We start from the raw sequence: 16694 nt of genomic DNA on the forward strand, positions 1-16694 counted from the left end.
AAGCCAGTTTGACGTTGAGGTACATACCTACTTCTCCATGAAGTCTACGAGCTCCATGTTCTCCTCTTTGCTCAAATCGATTTTAAAGTTGCCAGTCACGATGATTGGCATGATCTCCTTTTGATACTCGAAGAAGTTTCCCACCATGAAGAACTTCTTATGCTTCGTCGTGGTATCCGGGGAAATGTAGAGGCAATCCTGGTCATGGTCCTGCAGGAAGCGAGTAGCCGAACTGATCGGTTTGTTTGAGGATACCAACCTGTGCGCGATCCACACCAAGCGTGTCAGCATCATGCCGAAGGACATCCAGCTGACTCGTCGTATTCGCGCTTAAATTGAATTGCAGCACAACTTCAAACAAAACGACCCTTTTCAGGGTCACAATAATGCATTCGACGTAAAAGAGTTACAACCAGAAACATTTCATCTGTTACTATTAATTGATTAATTAATTTATTTATTTATCAATTATAATTTTGGATGATTGGTTTTCAACGGAGATAAATGGCAAAGAAAGTTTTACCTAGGTTCCCGTCGCTCGGGTCGGGCGGCGGTAGCATTTTTGCAGTTTTCTCTGTGCGTATTTCGATTCGATCAACAATTTCTTACCAAATCAAAACATCAACAAAGCTGTTGCTGATTAGTTTTAGCTCTTTGTTTGACAAGTTGATACTCTGTTCGCTCTAGCATGCGTTTACATGTAGGTAGCGACGACGACAACGGCATTATTCAAAGTAAGTAAAGTTTGTAAAGATGCTTAAAATATATCGCCGAGCCCGATTTCATCTTCTAAACTCGTACCAATTAGCTCATACGGTTGAAATAAATAATTTCTGTTAGATATAAGGGATTCCCTTAGGAAATTGCCTATATTTAGGCGTTTTCATCGCAAGTCTTGAAATTAACTATTCATTATTTCTTTAAATATTGCATTACAGTCGAAGCTTGTTATAACGACATTGCAAGGGACCGTAGTATTAGGGAAAAGTCGTTATAGAAAACGGTTACAACATTGGAAAATTTTTCAAGGGACCGAAAAATGTCGTTATAGAGAGCTTTTGACGTTAACTACGTCTTACGGCAATATACTGGGTGTCAATTGAAAACCTAAAATGTTGCGACCATCACGAAATTATGTAAGATTTTAAATACCGTAATACGGGGTAACTTTGATAGTTTTTTTCTAAGAAAATTTCAATATTTATGCATTGTGTTTCAAAGAGTTACAATTTATATATTTAAAACAAGTATTGGTATGCTAGCTATCGATTGCACTTGATAGATTGCCAAAATATTTATTTTGTATGGATATATTATTTTTCATATACACTGATAGGCAAAATAAAGTGCCCACCTCATCAGTTTTCGAATTCCTCTCATTGATTTGGTTCAAATTAAAGTTAACACACTTAAATCTTTTTTGATATTTTATTTTTGATATTCTTTTAAAGTTGCGCTTACGAAATTTTGATAAAAAAAAGAATTTTACTCAAAGAAAAAGGAAAGCAATGTGTATTGAAAAAAAAAAAAAAAATAGTGACAAAATAAAGTGCCCACTTCCTTCTTGGCCCGGGGTGTTTTTCATGGAGTGGAGTTGGAAGCCTCGTGAAAATCGACGGAATAATGACGGTAGATTCCTACATTAACATCTTGCGGGAAAATCTGGAGGTTTCGCTGATCCAGACGGGCCTTGAAGAGAAATTCATATTTCTCTAGAACAACGACTCGAAGCATACTGCCAAGAAGATCAAGTCTTTCTTCCGGTCTTGTCGGATTAAACCGCTGGAATGGCCTCCACAAAGCTCAAACCTCAACCCCATCGAGAATTTGTGGGCGATTCTCGGTGCAAGGGTTGACAAAACTGGTGTTACCAACAAAAAAAAATATTTTGAGGCCTTGGAGTGCGCCTGGGAAGAACTAGAACCACAGCACCTACAAAACCTGGTGAAAAGCATGCCGAAGCGCCTCCACCAAGTCCTTAAGGCCAAAGGAGGACACATTTACTATTAAATTGCTTTTTATTTTTCTTAAATCATCTTTTCTGGGGCCAAGAAGGAAGTGGGCACTTTATTTTGTCACTATTTTTTTTTTTTCAATACAAATCGATTTTCTTTTTCTTTGAGTAAAATTCTTTTTTTTTATCAAAATTTCGTAAGTGCAACTTTAAAAGAATATCAAAAAAGATTTAAGTGTGTTAAGTTTAATTTGAACCAAATCAATGAGAGAAACTCGAAAACTGGTAAGGTGGGCACTTTATTTTGCCTATCAGTGTAATCGAAAGTCGGTTTCCTGTTTTGAGGTAACTAGATAATGGAGTATAAATCGAACAAAATTGAATGAATTACAAAACATTTATAGGGCGTTGCATACCTCTAGGCGTTTAACGCTACATGGCAATTTCTGACTTAGATTACAAAAATTGTCCCAGTTTGTAAAAATGGGTTTCGCTAAGAGCTTTGAGTCCGAATTCATGTTCTACTATAACTAGGCTGTTAAGGATAAGTGACGAACTCATTATGACTTCATCAAATAGTGATCGTAGAACAGATTGTTTGTAAGCATTATGTGACCATTATGTGACACAGAAATCACAGAAGCTTACACGTTTCATTTGAACCGTGTAGGCAATAGTTAATTATGGAACAAGTTGAACATGACGTTTTTTTTTTCAGCACGAGTCATACATTTATTTGACGAAGCTCTTTGAGTGGGATGAATAGGACGAGCGCCAATGCCAATATAATCGGATTGTGTCTGGGATCACAAACATCTCACAAGAAAACCCACTGTCAGCCGTGGATTTATAAGTAACTAGTGGTCCCGGCAAACTTTGTCTTGCCATCAAGTAGGCTGTTGAAAATTCTATGAAAACTCAAAGTGACAGGTTAGTTTTCTCTCGTTTTTTTATTTCAATTATTCCGGGGACTAATCCCAAACTTTATCCAACACGTCGGAACCATTGCCAAATGCAGCAGTGGAAGAATCAGGTAAATCCTTTGACTAGTTCTGAAGCCATTTCGTGACATGCAAACACCATTCCATTTTTATTTATATAGATAGATAAGGCTGACTCTATTACAGTCTCCGTTTCGCCAGCTAAACATTCCGTTTCCAAATAAAAAATCCTTGTGTCAAATCCGGACCACCAACGGTATAAAATTTGTGGCTAATTGGCAAGTTATTGGAAAATTCTTATTCACTATATGGATGGCATTTGAAGACACTCAGACATTTGAAACAGTATTGACAAAAGCTACTTTCCAGCACCGAAAAGAGTAGTACTGATTCTTTTGATATGAAAAGTAGGCCAGTAGGATCGCGGCAAACAAAATTAACAAAGCAGGCTCTTTACTAGTGTAAACATCAAGTTTGACTGTAAACATTGTACGTCATTTCTATCGTAGCATATACCATCCGATCCACTAGATCATTTTTTCACAAATTAGTTAGAGGTGGATAGGAATGACATCATCGAGTAACTATCAGTTTCTGGAATATATCACCTTCTTCATATTGTACACCGTGCTCTCCATAAAATGTTAGGATGATATGCAACGGGATTGCAAAAACATACATTCATAGCTGACTATTTGACTTTGAAGTTTTTCAGATACCAGGTTCATCTATTTGAAGAAGACTTAGTGAAGTTGACAATTCTTAAACCAATTAGAAAACATCGTCAGTAGCCATCAGATAGCCGTAGCGGTAAACGTGCAGCTATTAAGCAAGCGGATTGTGTGTTTGGTTTGGTCGAGGATCTTTCCGGGTTTTCAATTTTCTCGACTTCGAAGGACATAGAGTATGGTTGTACCAGAGTCTATGAATGGAGAGTTGCGCGAACAGTGAAACCAAATCTACCTATCGAACTGTCAAACCGTCTACCTATCGAGCAGACCAGCAAAACAGATAGGGGCTATTTTCGAAGACGAAGAAGAACAACCATTCAAAGAAGTCTCTTCGCGCAACTCTCCATTCATAGACTCTTGGTTGTACCTGCCACAATTAGCAAAGAAAGCTGTCAGTTAATAACTGAAAGTGTTCAAAAGCACATTAACCCTCTTATACCCAACCCCGCATTTAAAGACTGGAACGCTGGTCGATTTCAAATTGATGTAATTCTGTTGAAAATGCATGAAAAAAAACTCTGAAGCGCTGCATTTGAAATTTGTGTGTATGTAAATTGGTTGCTACGATGTTATTTTTTTACCTTATGCTCTGCAGTTTTTTGAATGACGTCCAAACAAGAGGGGAAGTGTGCCAAATTTTGCTCGCAGAGTAAAAGAATCAGTCGTTCTTGCATGAAACTTTTGTGAAGGCGGATTACTACAGCTTCCGGGACAAAAGTTTTATACCGCTTAAGGAAAAGGTAAGGTTGTCGAAAACTTCAAAACTATCAAAGTTCCCGAAACCGGTAGCTGCATTTTTTACCGCTAAAAATAATATTCAAATCGCGATAACTTTTTTGTTTCTTGATATTTTTGTAGCATTTTTTCACAAGCTCCCAAAAAACTTTTCTAGTTTCAGAATATACGTCGATATTTATAATTGGTCATGTGGATCCGGAGATATTCCAAAATTCCTTGGGGGACCGACACGTAGCCATAACCCACGTAAATATCTTAGGCTTCAGCATTTTTATCGTATTCGGATATTGACTCTTTCGAATGACACACTATCGCGAGTTATTTTTTTTTCGATAAATTGACTAAAAACAAAATAAAAATAAATATTTGGATATTAAAGGCTTAAGCTGAGAAGAAGGCTTTGTCCCAGTTGAATACATATATAAATCGATATATCTCAGTATTACAATTTCTTTGCAAACGTTAGCCAATATTAACAATGCCCTCGGCGTTTGACATTAACACAAAGGGTATTGGAAAACCAAATATGAAGTGAAATTTGAACCTGTTATCATTAAATATAATATTAAATTCTTGATCCGGTTTGAAAACGTGAGAAATAGGAAATTTTGACGTATTGGTGATCCTGCATTGAAAATTGAATTGCATCATCTAAAAATGAAACTAAACATTTGTTTTTGTAAATTTGAAATTAAAATGTTTAATACATAATCTTTAAGTTAAATCCTGAATCTGAGCCTGTTTGCTTCATTTTTCATGATAAATTAGTTTATTAGTATTCATAATAAAAAGTTTATTTATTATTTGATTGGTTCAAGCTGTCTAGTCTCTTTTTTGGTTTTTGATATAATTTTAATCAGTCCCATTCCCTTTACGAGAGAGGACTTACAAGCATATTAAATTGACCAGCTATTTTATTCAATATTTTTGTAATGGAAGCTTGAAAACGTAAACGATGGGAAGAGTTTCTTCACAAGACTTGTCTCGAACATTCACCAATGTCGAATGATAGAAGGTATTGATATCTGGAGTGCTGGAGATCAATATATGCTTTAGCCTAAACTGATGATCCTGAATAACCGCAATTGATCGTGTCAAAAACAATGAACCTGTATTTATCTATGTTTGCCTTATTCAAATGAACAATTTTTTTTGAAGTTGTTCATACGTACATTTGCTTCTTGATAATGTAGTTGAAAATTCTTCCAAAATAATTACTCTGGCATGATAATGGGGTACTTGTGATAATGCGAGTTGCATTGATAGTGTGGGACCCACAGCATACTAAACTTGAGGTGAATATGCATCGAAGCCAAACCTCGAATTTTCAAGAGCACAAATCTAGAGAACCGTTTATACTGAAAATTGAACTCACTGGTGGTGACCAATCGATCACATTTTCAGCGCGAACGGTTGTCAGGTTTTCTATATATGTGCTCTTGAAAATTAGAGGATTGGCTTCGATGCATATTCACCTCAAGTTTAGTATGCTGTGGGTCCCACATTATCAATGCAATCCGCATTGCCACAGGTACCCGGTTATCATGCCAGAGTAATTATTTTGGAAGAAGATGCTTCATATTTTAATTTTTGCACCATTTTTTCACAAGCCCTTCTAGTTTAAGAATATGTGTATTAATGATTGCTCATCTGGATCCGAAGATATTCCAAAATGCCTTGGGGACCAAACGCGGAGCCATAACTCACTTAAATATCTCAGGCAACAGATTTTTTTTTCGTATTTGGGAGTGCGGGGTTAATAACAAAATTTCTGTTAACCAGTTTAGCAAAATTGATATATATGTAAAATTCTTTTTGTTGGAATCGAGAACATTGTATTCGAATATAAAAAATATGCAATTTTAAATTTTCCAAATGCTTACAAACAATTTGTTCTACGTTTTGGTTTTTTTTGCTTTATTATAGAGAATTTAAGCCCTGAGCTGGTTCGTCTCTGGATGTTCTACGATTATTGTTTGATGAATCCTTATACCCCGTTTTACGGTACGATTTGGCATAGAGGAAAGTTTATAGTCAGCAATAATAATGTGCTCTTTGTGACTCTCGGAGAACAGTGAAAATATATGAAAACGAGCCTACATTGCATTGAACTCCTTTCGGAATTATTAACAGCTACCGAAATTGACATTTATCTACAAAAACATTGAAAATAATGCTTGTGTGTTCCATATTAAAATTCACATTATTTGCGCATTTTATGGACTATACTGTAGGAGCCATCCATAAACCTCGTGGTCTTTCATGGGGGATCCTTTTATCCTTTCTCTATTTCCTGTCGTTATGTCCCAGCTAGCTTTCGGAAAATTGTTTAAGACATCTATGTTACTAAATCAATTTACATTTGGGTTCAATCGATTCACCGATTGAATCGAATCCTTCGAATCGCCGTTTTCAATTCGAATCAAATTCGAATGAGAGTTTATGAAGATTGAAATGAGAGCAAATGTATGTGCATACGATTTGAATATCTTTAAATAAAATCAGTTTTGATTTAATGTTACAGATTTACTAATTCAAAGCAAGTTAAATATTTGATTTCTTTTCCATCAGCTCGTTATGAAATATTCATCAAGTTCAACAAAATGAAACGAATCAAATAATCGAAAGAAGAAAATCCATTCATTTGATTTCAGTTGCCCCAAACATTTTTTCAACACATCGATTAATCGGAATGAAAACATCGATTTTTGGAACATCGATTCAAGATCGCCCAACGCTAGTCCCAACCAGATAAGAATTTGCTTCGTAGCTCAGTACTTCACAAGTGCTTTCACATTATTGACCTCTGAACTTACTTTACAAACTGATCGTTTATTGCGTTTGAATGCAATAGTCTCCAAATTGAATCAGGTTATACATTATGCCAGAAAGATTAATTCAATTTTGATTTTTCAAATTTTATATGAGTTTTCTTGCATTTCTCATCATTTTCATTTTGAAATATCCTAGGCATTCAAACAAATTTGTAGCTAAGTCCGAACCAACAACGAACTCAAAATTTGGAATGCTAAAAATAAGTAAAACTCATTTGTGATTTTTCCTGAAATCAAAATAGATCAATTGATAGTGAAGTTACAGAATTACGAAACGTCGATATAGGTACCCAATACTGTAAATACACAAATGCACACTGCTGCATCTTTTGGGGAAAGATGAATTTGATTACATTCAATGTTCTGAGCGTATAACTTTACAAACAAACTACCATAAGATCAACAACCTACAAAGAGTTGTCACTTTTTTCGTTGAATAAGAAATCACTAATCAAAACCACAGCTACTCCCAGCATGCGGAACCAACTGCCAAAGATCATGAGAATTAACTTCTTCGCCGTTCGCTCTCCTACACTGCAAAATCTAATCAATCTTTTGTCCCGATCTTTCAAATCCGGCTTCGCGCTGCTATTAATAGCATTAGTCAGCTTTAGATAGCTTACCTTGGTTGTCATGGTTTGCAATCGTTCAATTCCAGCTGCCACCGGCTAATCACTTTTTTTTCTCTTCACAGAAACTTGCGCACGCGCTCACAGCACAGAACCTTACTGAGCCACTTGCGCGTCCAATCTATCTGGATCAATCAGCTCTACTCAGCTCAGCACCCACTCGCGATCTGTAGTAACTTCAACGGGGCGTTCGAATGGGACCAACACCTTTTCCAAGTTCACATACGCAGCCCGAACTCACTGGTTAGTACACGTACCGTGAAACGGGGTAAGATTGATCAGTGGGGTACCGTCCTAAAATCCAAAACATGCAACATTTGTGCTTACAAATGATTTTCTAAAGAAATATCAAATAAACTGATCAACGCTACCCCGCATTACGGTACACACCTCTTTTATTATACCTTCAGAATAACTTCAACCGGTTCTAACTAAGGTTCAAGCGCAGCCGATTGGACCAAGTCTCTCTGTGATAACACAATAACAGTAATAACCGTGGGACTTTCAAGTGTCTTGCTGATCGTTGCATGCACTTTTATGTGTGATGTAAAGCTCTCAGGCTGCGCCGTACGCTAACTTAAAGCTTTCATGTGTGTGATTGCGCGTTGATTTTGGCACACTGCGGATAGAACTTATTAGATCCGAGCTTGCGACGACCTATTACTTACACTTATAACTCTGTTGCTTGGTAGGCTAACCTGATATTATACGCATAATTGTTCCATGTTACTTATTGTCGATTTATTGTCAAAAAGTATATTTTAACGCACATTTTTAGAAATCACAGTAAACTTTGTTGCAAAACTAATGCATGTCGAGTCTGTTTGTCATTTTGTTAGGTTTCCACGCATAACTGTATCGCTACTGGATTTACTTGAACAAGGTACTATAAACGCAAATTTCAATAGTCTGTAAATGACGCTTTAGACAAATTTTCCGAACATAAAATCGAAGCAGCTTCTGGCCCAGGTTCTTTGATTCAAGTGAGGTAACAAAAGGTGCCTCCAATCATGGTCAGTTGTTCCGAATTTGGAGGATTTAGGTAGGAGATCTTGAACTCCGCTAGGGGAATCAAGGTTTCTTTCCAAATCGCAAAGAAAGGAGACTGTCGCGTTTTGACGAAAACTCTTAAAGATCGCGATTATCTTCTTGAACATCTTGAAGAGAAGAAGCACAAGTTTTTCACTTATGACGATAAAAGTGAAAATTTGATCAAGGTCGTTTTGAAAGGTCTTTCAACTGACTATACTGCCGTGAATCACAAGTCAGTCCCATCTGCATTTTCGTCAAAAATTAGTTGAGTTCAGTTTTCAACATATCTTCCAATGCTCTTTCAGCTGCCCTAATGAGATAATAAGATTTATTTTGAAAAAGTAGGAAAAAACACCAAGTCAAATTGTCCCATAATGAAAAGTAAATCAGTCCCACTACAAATTTCCGCATCGTGAAACATAAAAATGAATCATGTTTTGATTATCTTTATATTTTTCTCGGAAAGATATCGTAGTGAAAAGCAAATTGTGAAAGTTTCATTAAAATTTGTACATGTTTCAATCCTCTGGAATTTTTTGAATATTTGTATGGAAAACGAGTTTGAAAACTTCACACCCCATTTTATCAATGCCTACTTTTTACAGATGGGACTGACTTGCGATTTACGGCAGTATAAGTCACCTGACAAGATCATAAATGGATTTTCCCCAGTTAAAGAAATCATTATGAAAAAGGGAACCCAATCTGGCACTCGTTGGAAAGGACTACCGTTTTGTTTCAAATTCCGAACAGGCTCATATTCCGAACACTTGGTTTTTGTATGGCGATGTGGTTGAAATGTTTCGCTGAAATATGTCTTAAAATTACAAGGAAACGGCAGTCAATTGCAATTCAATTTTAACGTCTTCCAATCTACAAACGTCTTTAATCTTTGTATTTTATACCTCTGGAGTAGTGATGATTCTCTAGTTTGAGACCAGTAAAACTAGCTCAGATAAATTTATTTGCGAAATTATTCATTTGAATACGATTTATTCGTGCTGTTCGTAATTCGAATCAAGGTGTTTGGAATATGAGACAGAATTAACACAGTGTTCTATTTGAATCAAAATTTTTATTCCATACGTAAAAGTTAAAACAATACCAAACAACTTAAAATAAACAATTTTATCAGCACACCCAACAGCTAACAGGTATACTCTGTGAAGAAATGGAAATTTCCACAAATATAAGCTAGTTCAAGTCTATCAGATGCATTCGAAGTCACTGTTGGCTTTAAGTGTTCGGAATATGAGTCAAAACGGTATCTGAAGAATATTTTTAAGTTCACTTTAACAAAAGTGATCTAAATAATATTAGAGCTTTAGAAAAAGCTAGACTTATGCTCCAGATCTGGATGAAATTTCCTAATCACTGTGCCAAAAGTGGAGTCATGGTTCCAAACATTGTCGTATGGATGCTAAATGCATGATTTGCGGAGGTTCTTCTCACGCTAAGGTCGTCTGTCCTATGAATGAAGATATTGCTGTGTGCGTTTGAAATGCAAATATCAAATGCGGGAAGACCAAACGCGGTATGATTTTTAACAAGGAAGGCGATGTCAACGATTCATTTTCCGTGCTAGGTCGGCGGTGGTATTGATGATGGTTGCTTAGTATCCTTTGGTTACTTTGTGTTGCCGCATTTGAAGCCCAGTTATATTTGCTCGTTAAACGCAAACAGCAATACCAAAAAGTTTGTAAGAGCAAATTGTGGGAGCAACTATAAGTCTCACTTTTGGAATTGCCCTTCGCGCAAACGAATCGTTGAGGCTCGTACCAGGCAGATGAACGGCAACATTTTGTGTAGCTGGAATTCCCTAGGCATAATTTACAACATTTCTCATTTTTCTGTTAACGATCGCATTACTACCCGAGCAGAAGAAAATTATAAGAAAAAAAAACAATTGACCATAAAGCATAATCTTTTGAATCAATGTACATGAGTCTTGCTACTGATAAAAACCTCTTCAGTTGTTACTTTATTTTATGTTGTTCAACTATAGTGAGACAACCGCGCTTGTCTTACACAGCATCAGCGTGGCGGTTCTGACTTTGGTGAATCACGCAACAACCGAAAGCTCAACAGTCCGGATGTCTATCAATTGATTACAGTTAGAATTAGCTTCTTGTTACTGTAAAATATTGCTAAAGAAATTTTCCAGACAATACTTAGCGGGAATTTTTCAGAGAACCTAAACATAACCAATTTTTTATCAGATACCTGAATAGAAAAAATTAACCTGGTGAGGAACAATTGTTACAAATCTACCATTGTAGCACAATTTTTCACAAAAACTTTTCGATATTATTTCCAAATTTTTAGTGTAATTAAATTCCTCAAGGAATATCGAAGAGTGGCTTGAGATCTTTTGCAAATCTATTGTAAACTAGTGGTCCCGGCAAACTTCGTCTTGCCATCAAGTAGGCTGTTGAAAAACGCTGGGGTTCACGCCGATCAAAATGACAATTCAGTTCACTCTCATTTTTCTTACTTTCCCGGTGAATATCCTGGTATTTTTATTCGCACAAACACGTCGGAACCCGTGACGAACAAAATGGAGAAAGCAACATTCAAATTCGTTGACCCGTTCAAACGCCATTTCGTGACATACAAACACCATTCCATTTTTATTTATATAGATTAGTCAAATAATATTGTGGAACTTGTTAATACTTTCAAAGCGAATTCCTCCTGGTGGACATATATTTCTTCTATGTCTACTTTTTATTAGCATATTGATTCCGGAACATGTTCCCGGATTTACCTAAAAAATGTTACTTAATTTTTCCAAAGCTCAATTTTCTCTCACAATTCCAAAAAATCATTGATTCTATCTAATCTAAACTGATATATTTCGCTGAAAGTTCTACTCGAAACTCTTTTGCGAATTTCTTAAAATATTTTTCTCAAAAATCTTATTACAAATTCTTCATTTAAAAAATATTTCCAAAATACAATTCTGTTTTTTTTCTAGAAATTTTGCTTCCAATCCCCGTATTATTTTAGAATTGGAAGTGTAGTGTCCCTCGCCTTACTATAAATGAGGTTCCAATAGTCAAGTACCAAATTAGATTTTAATGGCTAAAGGCTACTTCCTTCCACGTTGAATGAGAATGGTCTCTTTTACCATCCGGCGGTTGAACCGATCAGTCTTGCCTAATTAGTCATCATCCATCAATTCAAGTATTGATTCTACAAATAATAAGTTAGTTTAAAAGAAGTATGTCCGCGTGGAGTTTTTGTCTAACCGAAGATATAATAACTTGGCGACGAGGTAGCGAAAAAAGTTTCGCGAAGTGAAAGTTGTGCGGTCAGTTGAACACGTGTTAGCAACCTCTAAATGTCGAACACTGATACGCAAAGTGGTGGTGCAAGTGGTACATCTTCGAACACTGTGAAAATGGAAGGAAATGCTGTTGCAGCCGCTCCAGTCATTCTAGCTGGCATGCTTGGTCAGATAGAGCCGTTTGGCGAAGGGGAAAATTTTGTGGAATACATTAATCGTTTGGAAATGTTCCTCCTTGTCAATGATACGGCGGAAGATAAGAAAGTGTCGGTGTTAATTACTGTCGCCGGTACCAGTCTTTACACTGTCTCTGTAAGGCTTTGTGCACCAGAATATCCCCGTGTCAAGCCCTACCAAGTCCTGGTATATCTTTTAAAGCAGCATCTCGCACCCACCACCAATGTAGTCGCCGAAAGATACAAATTTTGGAAGTGTGAGCAACGCTCTTCGCAGTCCATCACGGATTTTATCATCAGTCTGAAAGCAATGTCTCAATCCTGCAACTATGGAGATTTCCTACCTGACACGTCAGGTTTCGACACGTCAAAAGTCTGTCAGTCAAGAAAGTCGTCAACGAGTCAAGGTCAGGGAAAAAAGTCCAAAGGAAATAATCGTGTAGCGGAAATGTCTGAGGCGCTCGAGGTCCTACGGTTGAACCTGTTTGAAGTCCCAGAAGCAACAGTACCAGTATCAAATTCGTGTCTTTCTATTGTCCCGGAGCCATGTGTCCAGGAATATCGTCTTACTCCCGGAGATATCTAGGAGATATTATCTAAGATTATATTACTTCTTTACTACTTATATTACTCATATTACTTCCAGCATATTACAAAACGGTTTTACACTTATTATTTTCTATTACAGAATATGAAGAAAAAAGAACAAGATTTTTTGTAGTAAATCCTATGATGAGTAAAGCTTTATTGTGAGGTACATTGTTAACAAGAACTCGACGGTTTAGTTCTTGAATTTTACGACAGGAATTTAGTTTTTTTTCCAAATTATATTTTAGCTTACTATTCAAAAACTACCAGCAAAGTTTCTTCAAACCTTTTTTTGTAAGTGTTTTTATAGAAATCTGATATAGAGTGATTCGTAGAGGAATTTGTAAAGCGATCCCTGAAAAATATTGAGATGTTCCTGGAATAGTTTTTTTTTTAATTTTTCAATGTTATTTATGGAAGAACCGTGGGACTACCGGTCGGAAAAAAATGATTTTTAGAATCAGATAGCATACTTTATGGAACATCTGGAAAAAATATTGAGAAGTTCATGAATCTTAGTAAATTTGATGAAACATTTCTTCAAAAATTCCCAAAAGAATCGTTACTGCGGTATGAAGAAAAACAATTTCTGGAAAATAATGATATATTTTTGTCGAAAGAATCTTAGGGAAACAATAATATAATTCTCTAAGAAATCCCTGAACAAATTACTCGGGACATCTTTAAGTATTTTTGCGGAAGAGTTTTTGAAAGAACAGTTGAATGCATTCCGCTAGGAACTTTAAAGGAATGTAAGTATTGTTTAAACATTTTACAGTTCGGCATTTTGAAAAAAAAAAAAAATTTTTTTTGAAAGAATGCGGGATGTTCCTTCTTTAAGAAGAGAAGAGTTTTAAAAAAAATCCAAAAAATAATTATCGTTAAAAAACTTCAGATAGCTCTGCAAAGAACTTCTCTGATAAATCATGAGTAACATTTTCAAATTCATTTCTTTTTAATTGTTCATGAAATTCATGTAAGGAGGAATCCTTAGAGTAACACCTGGAAGAACTTTTTTTTCGCAGTAAGTCTGGATAATTTTTGCAAAGGAGAAACTTTAGGAAGGTCTTCGAAAGTAAAGTTTGGTAAAAACTATTGGTGAAGTCTCTGAAGAATTCGTGGAATGAATCCTTGCTTGGTATTCTTGAAAACATTTTTGGTGAGACTCCCAGATTTTATTGTACTTTTTATTGGAGAAATCTTCAGTAATTCCTAAAAATTCTAAACAAATCATTAATGAACAACTGGAGGATACTTTTAACTAGCAATTGGAATTTATAGTACGTAGTGGACCTTCCAGGAGAAATGATAAAAAGAATTTCTAATGCAATCTCTGACAGAATTTTTCAAGATATTTTTTAGCATTTCGATAGAGATTCTTTGAGAAATTTTCTGGTGAGATCTGAGAGTCTGGTTTTCCATGGGAATCCCAGGACGAACTTGAAAAGTACTTGAATGAAAATTGAAAAGTACGAAAACAATTCATGAAGAAATTCCCGTAGGAATTCTCAGAGGAATCTCTTCAAATAACATGGTTGAATACCTGAAAAGTTCGTAAAAGAATCACAATGGAATTTCTTGTCATTTTTTTTTGCTAGAATTCTTGAAGAATTTTTGACTAGATTACAAAAAAAGACTCTTTTCCGTAGCGAAAATTGAAAATTACGAACATCACTAATGTTCCATAAAATGAGACAAAATAACAAATACTATAACAAATAAATAAAATCAATACAAATCTGTTAAAACTACAAAATATGTGAAAAACGTGATTACACAAACCACAATTCATCCAAATTTTGCACACTTTCTCATTGATGTGTATGGTTTACATGCTGTCAAACTCGAAGTCGTGTTTTTCGATTCAACGAAAATGGAGGTGAACCAACGCAAGTCGAGAGAACAAATTCTTTCCAAACACCTGGAATTCCCGGAGGGAAAGTGAAAAGACCGATGGAAAGGTGAAGCGGATGATTAAAGCAAATCCCAACGTCTCAAGCCATGATTTGGCTAAAAAGATTGGCATGTCGCAGAGCTACGTCCAGAATGCAAAGAAGAGAGCTGGACTACATACATACAAGGTACCACAGAACTTCCCAAACCGCGATAAGCGGCAACAATCGACGGCTTAAACTCAGGCACGGAAGCTCTACGAGAAGATGCTGACAAAATATGGCTGCTGTGTGATGGACGACGAAACGTATATAAAAGCCGATTTTAAGCAAATTCCAGGGTTGGAGTTTTTCACCGGCAAGTGCAAGTTCAATGAGGGCGACAAATTTAAGAAGGAGAAAATGTCGAAGCTCACCTGCAAATATCTCATTTGACAGGCTATCTGCTCTTGCGGACTGAGAAGTGAGCCTTTCGTGCAGAGGATTCAAAATAAAATTTTGAAAATAATTTTGAAGAATTTCTCTCGAGCCTTTTGGTAAGGTCGATTCTTTACATACATACTTCACTCACTAATGTTAACTCACTCACTTACTCATTCGCACTTGATCTTCTAAAGCTTCCATTTTCATATTTTCCCACATACCGACTACTTTGCTTCCAATCCCAAACTTTTGCATCACATTCCTTTAATTCCCCACGTGTGGCTCCGTTTGGCAAATGTCTCCTGAGCCTCCCTTATTAATCGCAACTAGTATTAAGGATAGACATAGACCTCAGAACAGTCATCTACAACACACTGCTCAGCACAAAATTAGTCACTAGTTTGTAGGACTTGGAAATTCGACAACAACGGGGCATAACATTCTAACTTTGAGTTTTGTCACAAAATTTACGTTTTTCTTGATTATTATGAACAGTCTCTTCTTTGCACTATAGAAACAAACTCATTCAACAATCTTTCGTTTTTCTCAGTGGCATATTCTGCAACATGGGACAATTATGCGTATAACAGCAGCAGTACCTTTAGTTTATCTTCCAAGAAACGATTAACAACGCATGGGTCACACAGCAGTGCGCTGCTTTCCAAGACACTCACGCTGAGCAGCTGATAAACTGAGCTTAATCAACACCTCCACCGAATGCGGCAACAACCAACTGTTCACACTGAAAACTCGCCTCACACTCGAATCACTTTAGAGCACTTAGCACTTTTCAGAGCCACTCTCTCGTCAGGGCTGCCGGTCGCCACGCTCGGTTTGTGTTTACTCCAGCAAGGTAAGTCCACAAATGGGGATACAGAATGACTGTTTACCTTCTTTTATAATAAGTTACTTACCCGCTAAGGGTATCTTGGGAAGTTGCGCGCGAATGGGCGCGCGCTCGCTCGGGTGAGAGTTTTGACCGTGCCGAGCCGAGTGTGGAGAAGTGTCTGCTTTGCAACAAAAGGGAATGGGAGACACGCGGCGAGCTTTTCTCCAAAGGATGCTTCTGGGCGAGATTTGTTTGTTCAAGCGGATTTTCTGAGAATGGGAAAGTCGAACTTTGGCCTTTGAAACTATATCGAAGTTAAGTTCTCCGCGAGATGTTATTAATTAATTTTACCTTCTTTGTGTATTGGGGTCATTTTTGGCAAATCGACACGGTAAATGAGCTGTAACTTTGTAGAGAAAAGAGATAGAAATCTGTTTTTTTTTACTTTTCCTATCTTCTGAAAACGAACATTTTCGTGCTAAGGAGCTTTCAGCGACCTCTAGGACCGGCGCTTCAAAAAAAAGTGACTCATTATGCATTAAGGGTCAAAAATGACCCACGATTTTGAAACGCCCTCATTAATTCATTTTTGAACCGATTTTTGTTGTTTTAGCTTTTTATTGAAGAATTTAGAACTC

General features: G+C 36.5%; 1 protein-coding gene across 12 annotated transcripts in view; it reads right to left on the minus strand.

Moving 5' to 3' along the window:
• LOC5578655 (fibrous sheath CABYR-binding protein) overlaps positions 1-16095 on the minus strand; it is a 58866-nt gene extending 42771 nt beyond the window's left edge. The window contains exons 1-3 of one of the 12 annotated variants that reach the window (XM_021846763.1): positions 15902-16095; positions 8218-8294; positions 7822-8121 (exon numbers count right to left, since the gene is read on the minus strand). In XM_021846763.1, coding sequence (XP_021702455.1) covers positions 7822-7833 — 12 coding nt within the window. In that variant the 5' untranslated portion in view covers positions 7834-8121; positions 8218-8294; positions 15902-16095. Of the gene's footprint in view, positions 1-7821; positions 8122-8217; positions 8447-15826 lie in introns of all 12 variants that reach the window. The other 11 variants (XM_021846759.1, XM_021846791.1, XM_021846770.1 and 8 more) reach the window with 11 other exon arrangements.
• Between the last annotated feature and the right edge of the window lie 599 nt (positions 16096-16694).

Source organism: Aedes aegypti, chromosome 1, assembly GCF_002204515.2.
Source record: "Aedes aegypti strain LVP_AGWG chromosome 1, AaegL5.0 Primary Assembly, whole genome shotgun sequence".
NCBI classification, from domain to species: Eukaryota; Metazoa; Arthropoda; class Insecta; order Diptera; family Culicidae; genus Aedes; species Aedes aegypti.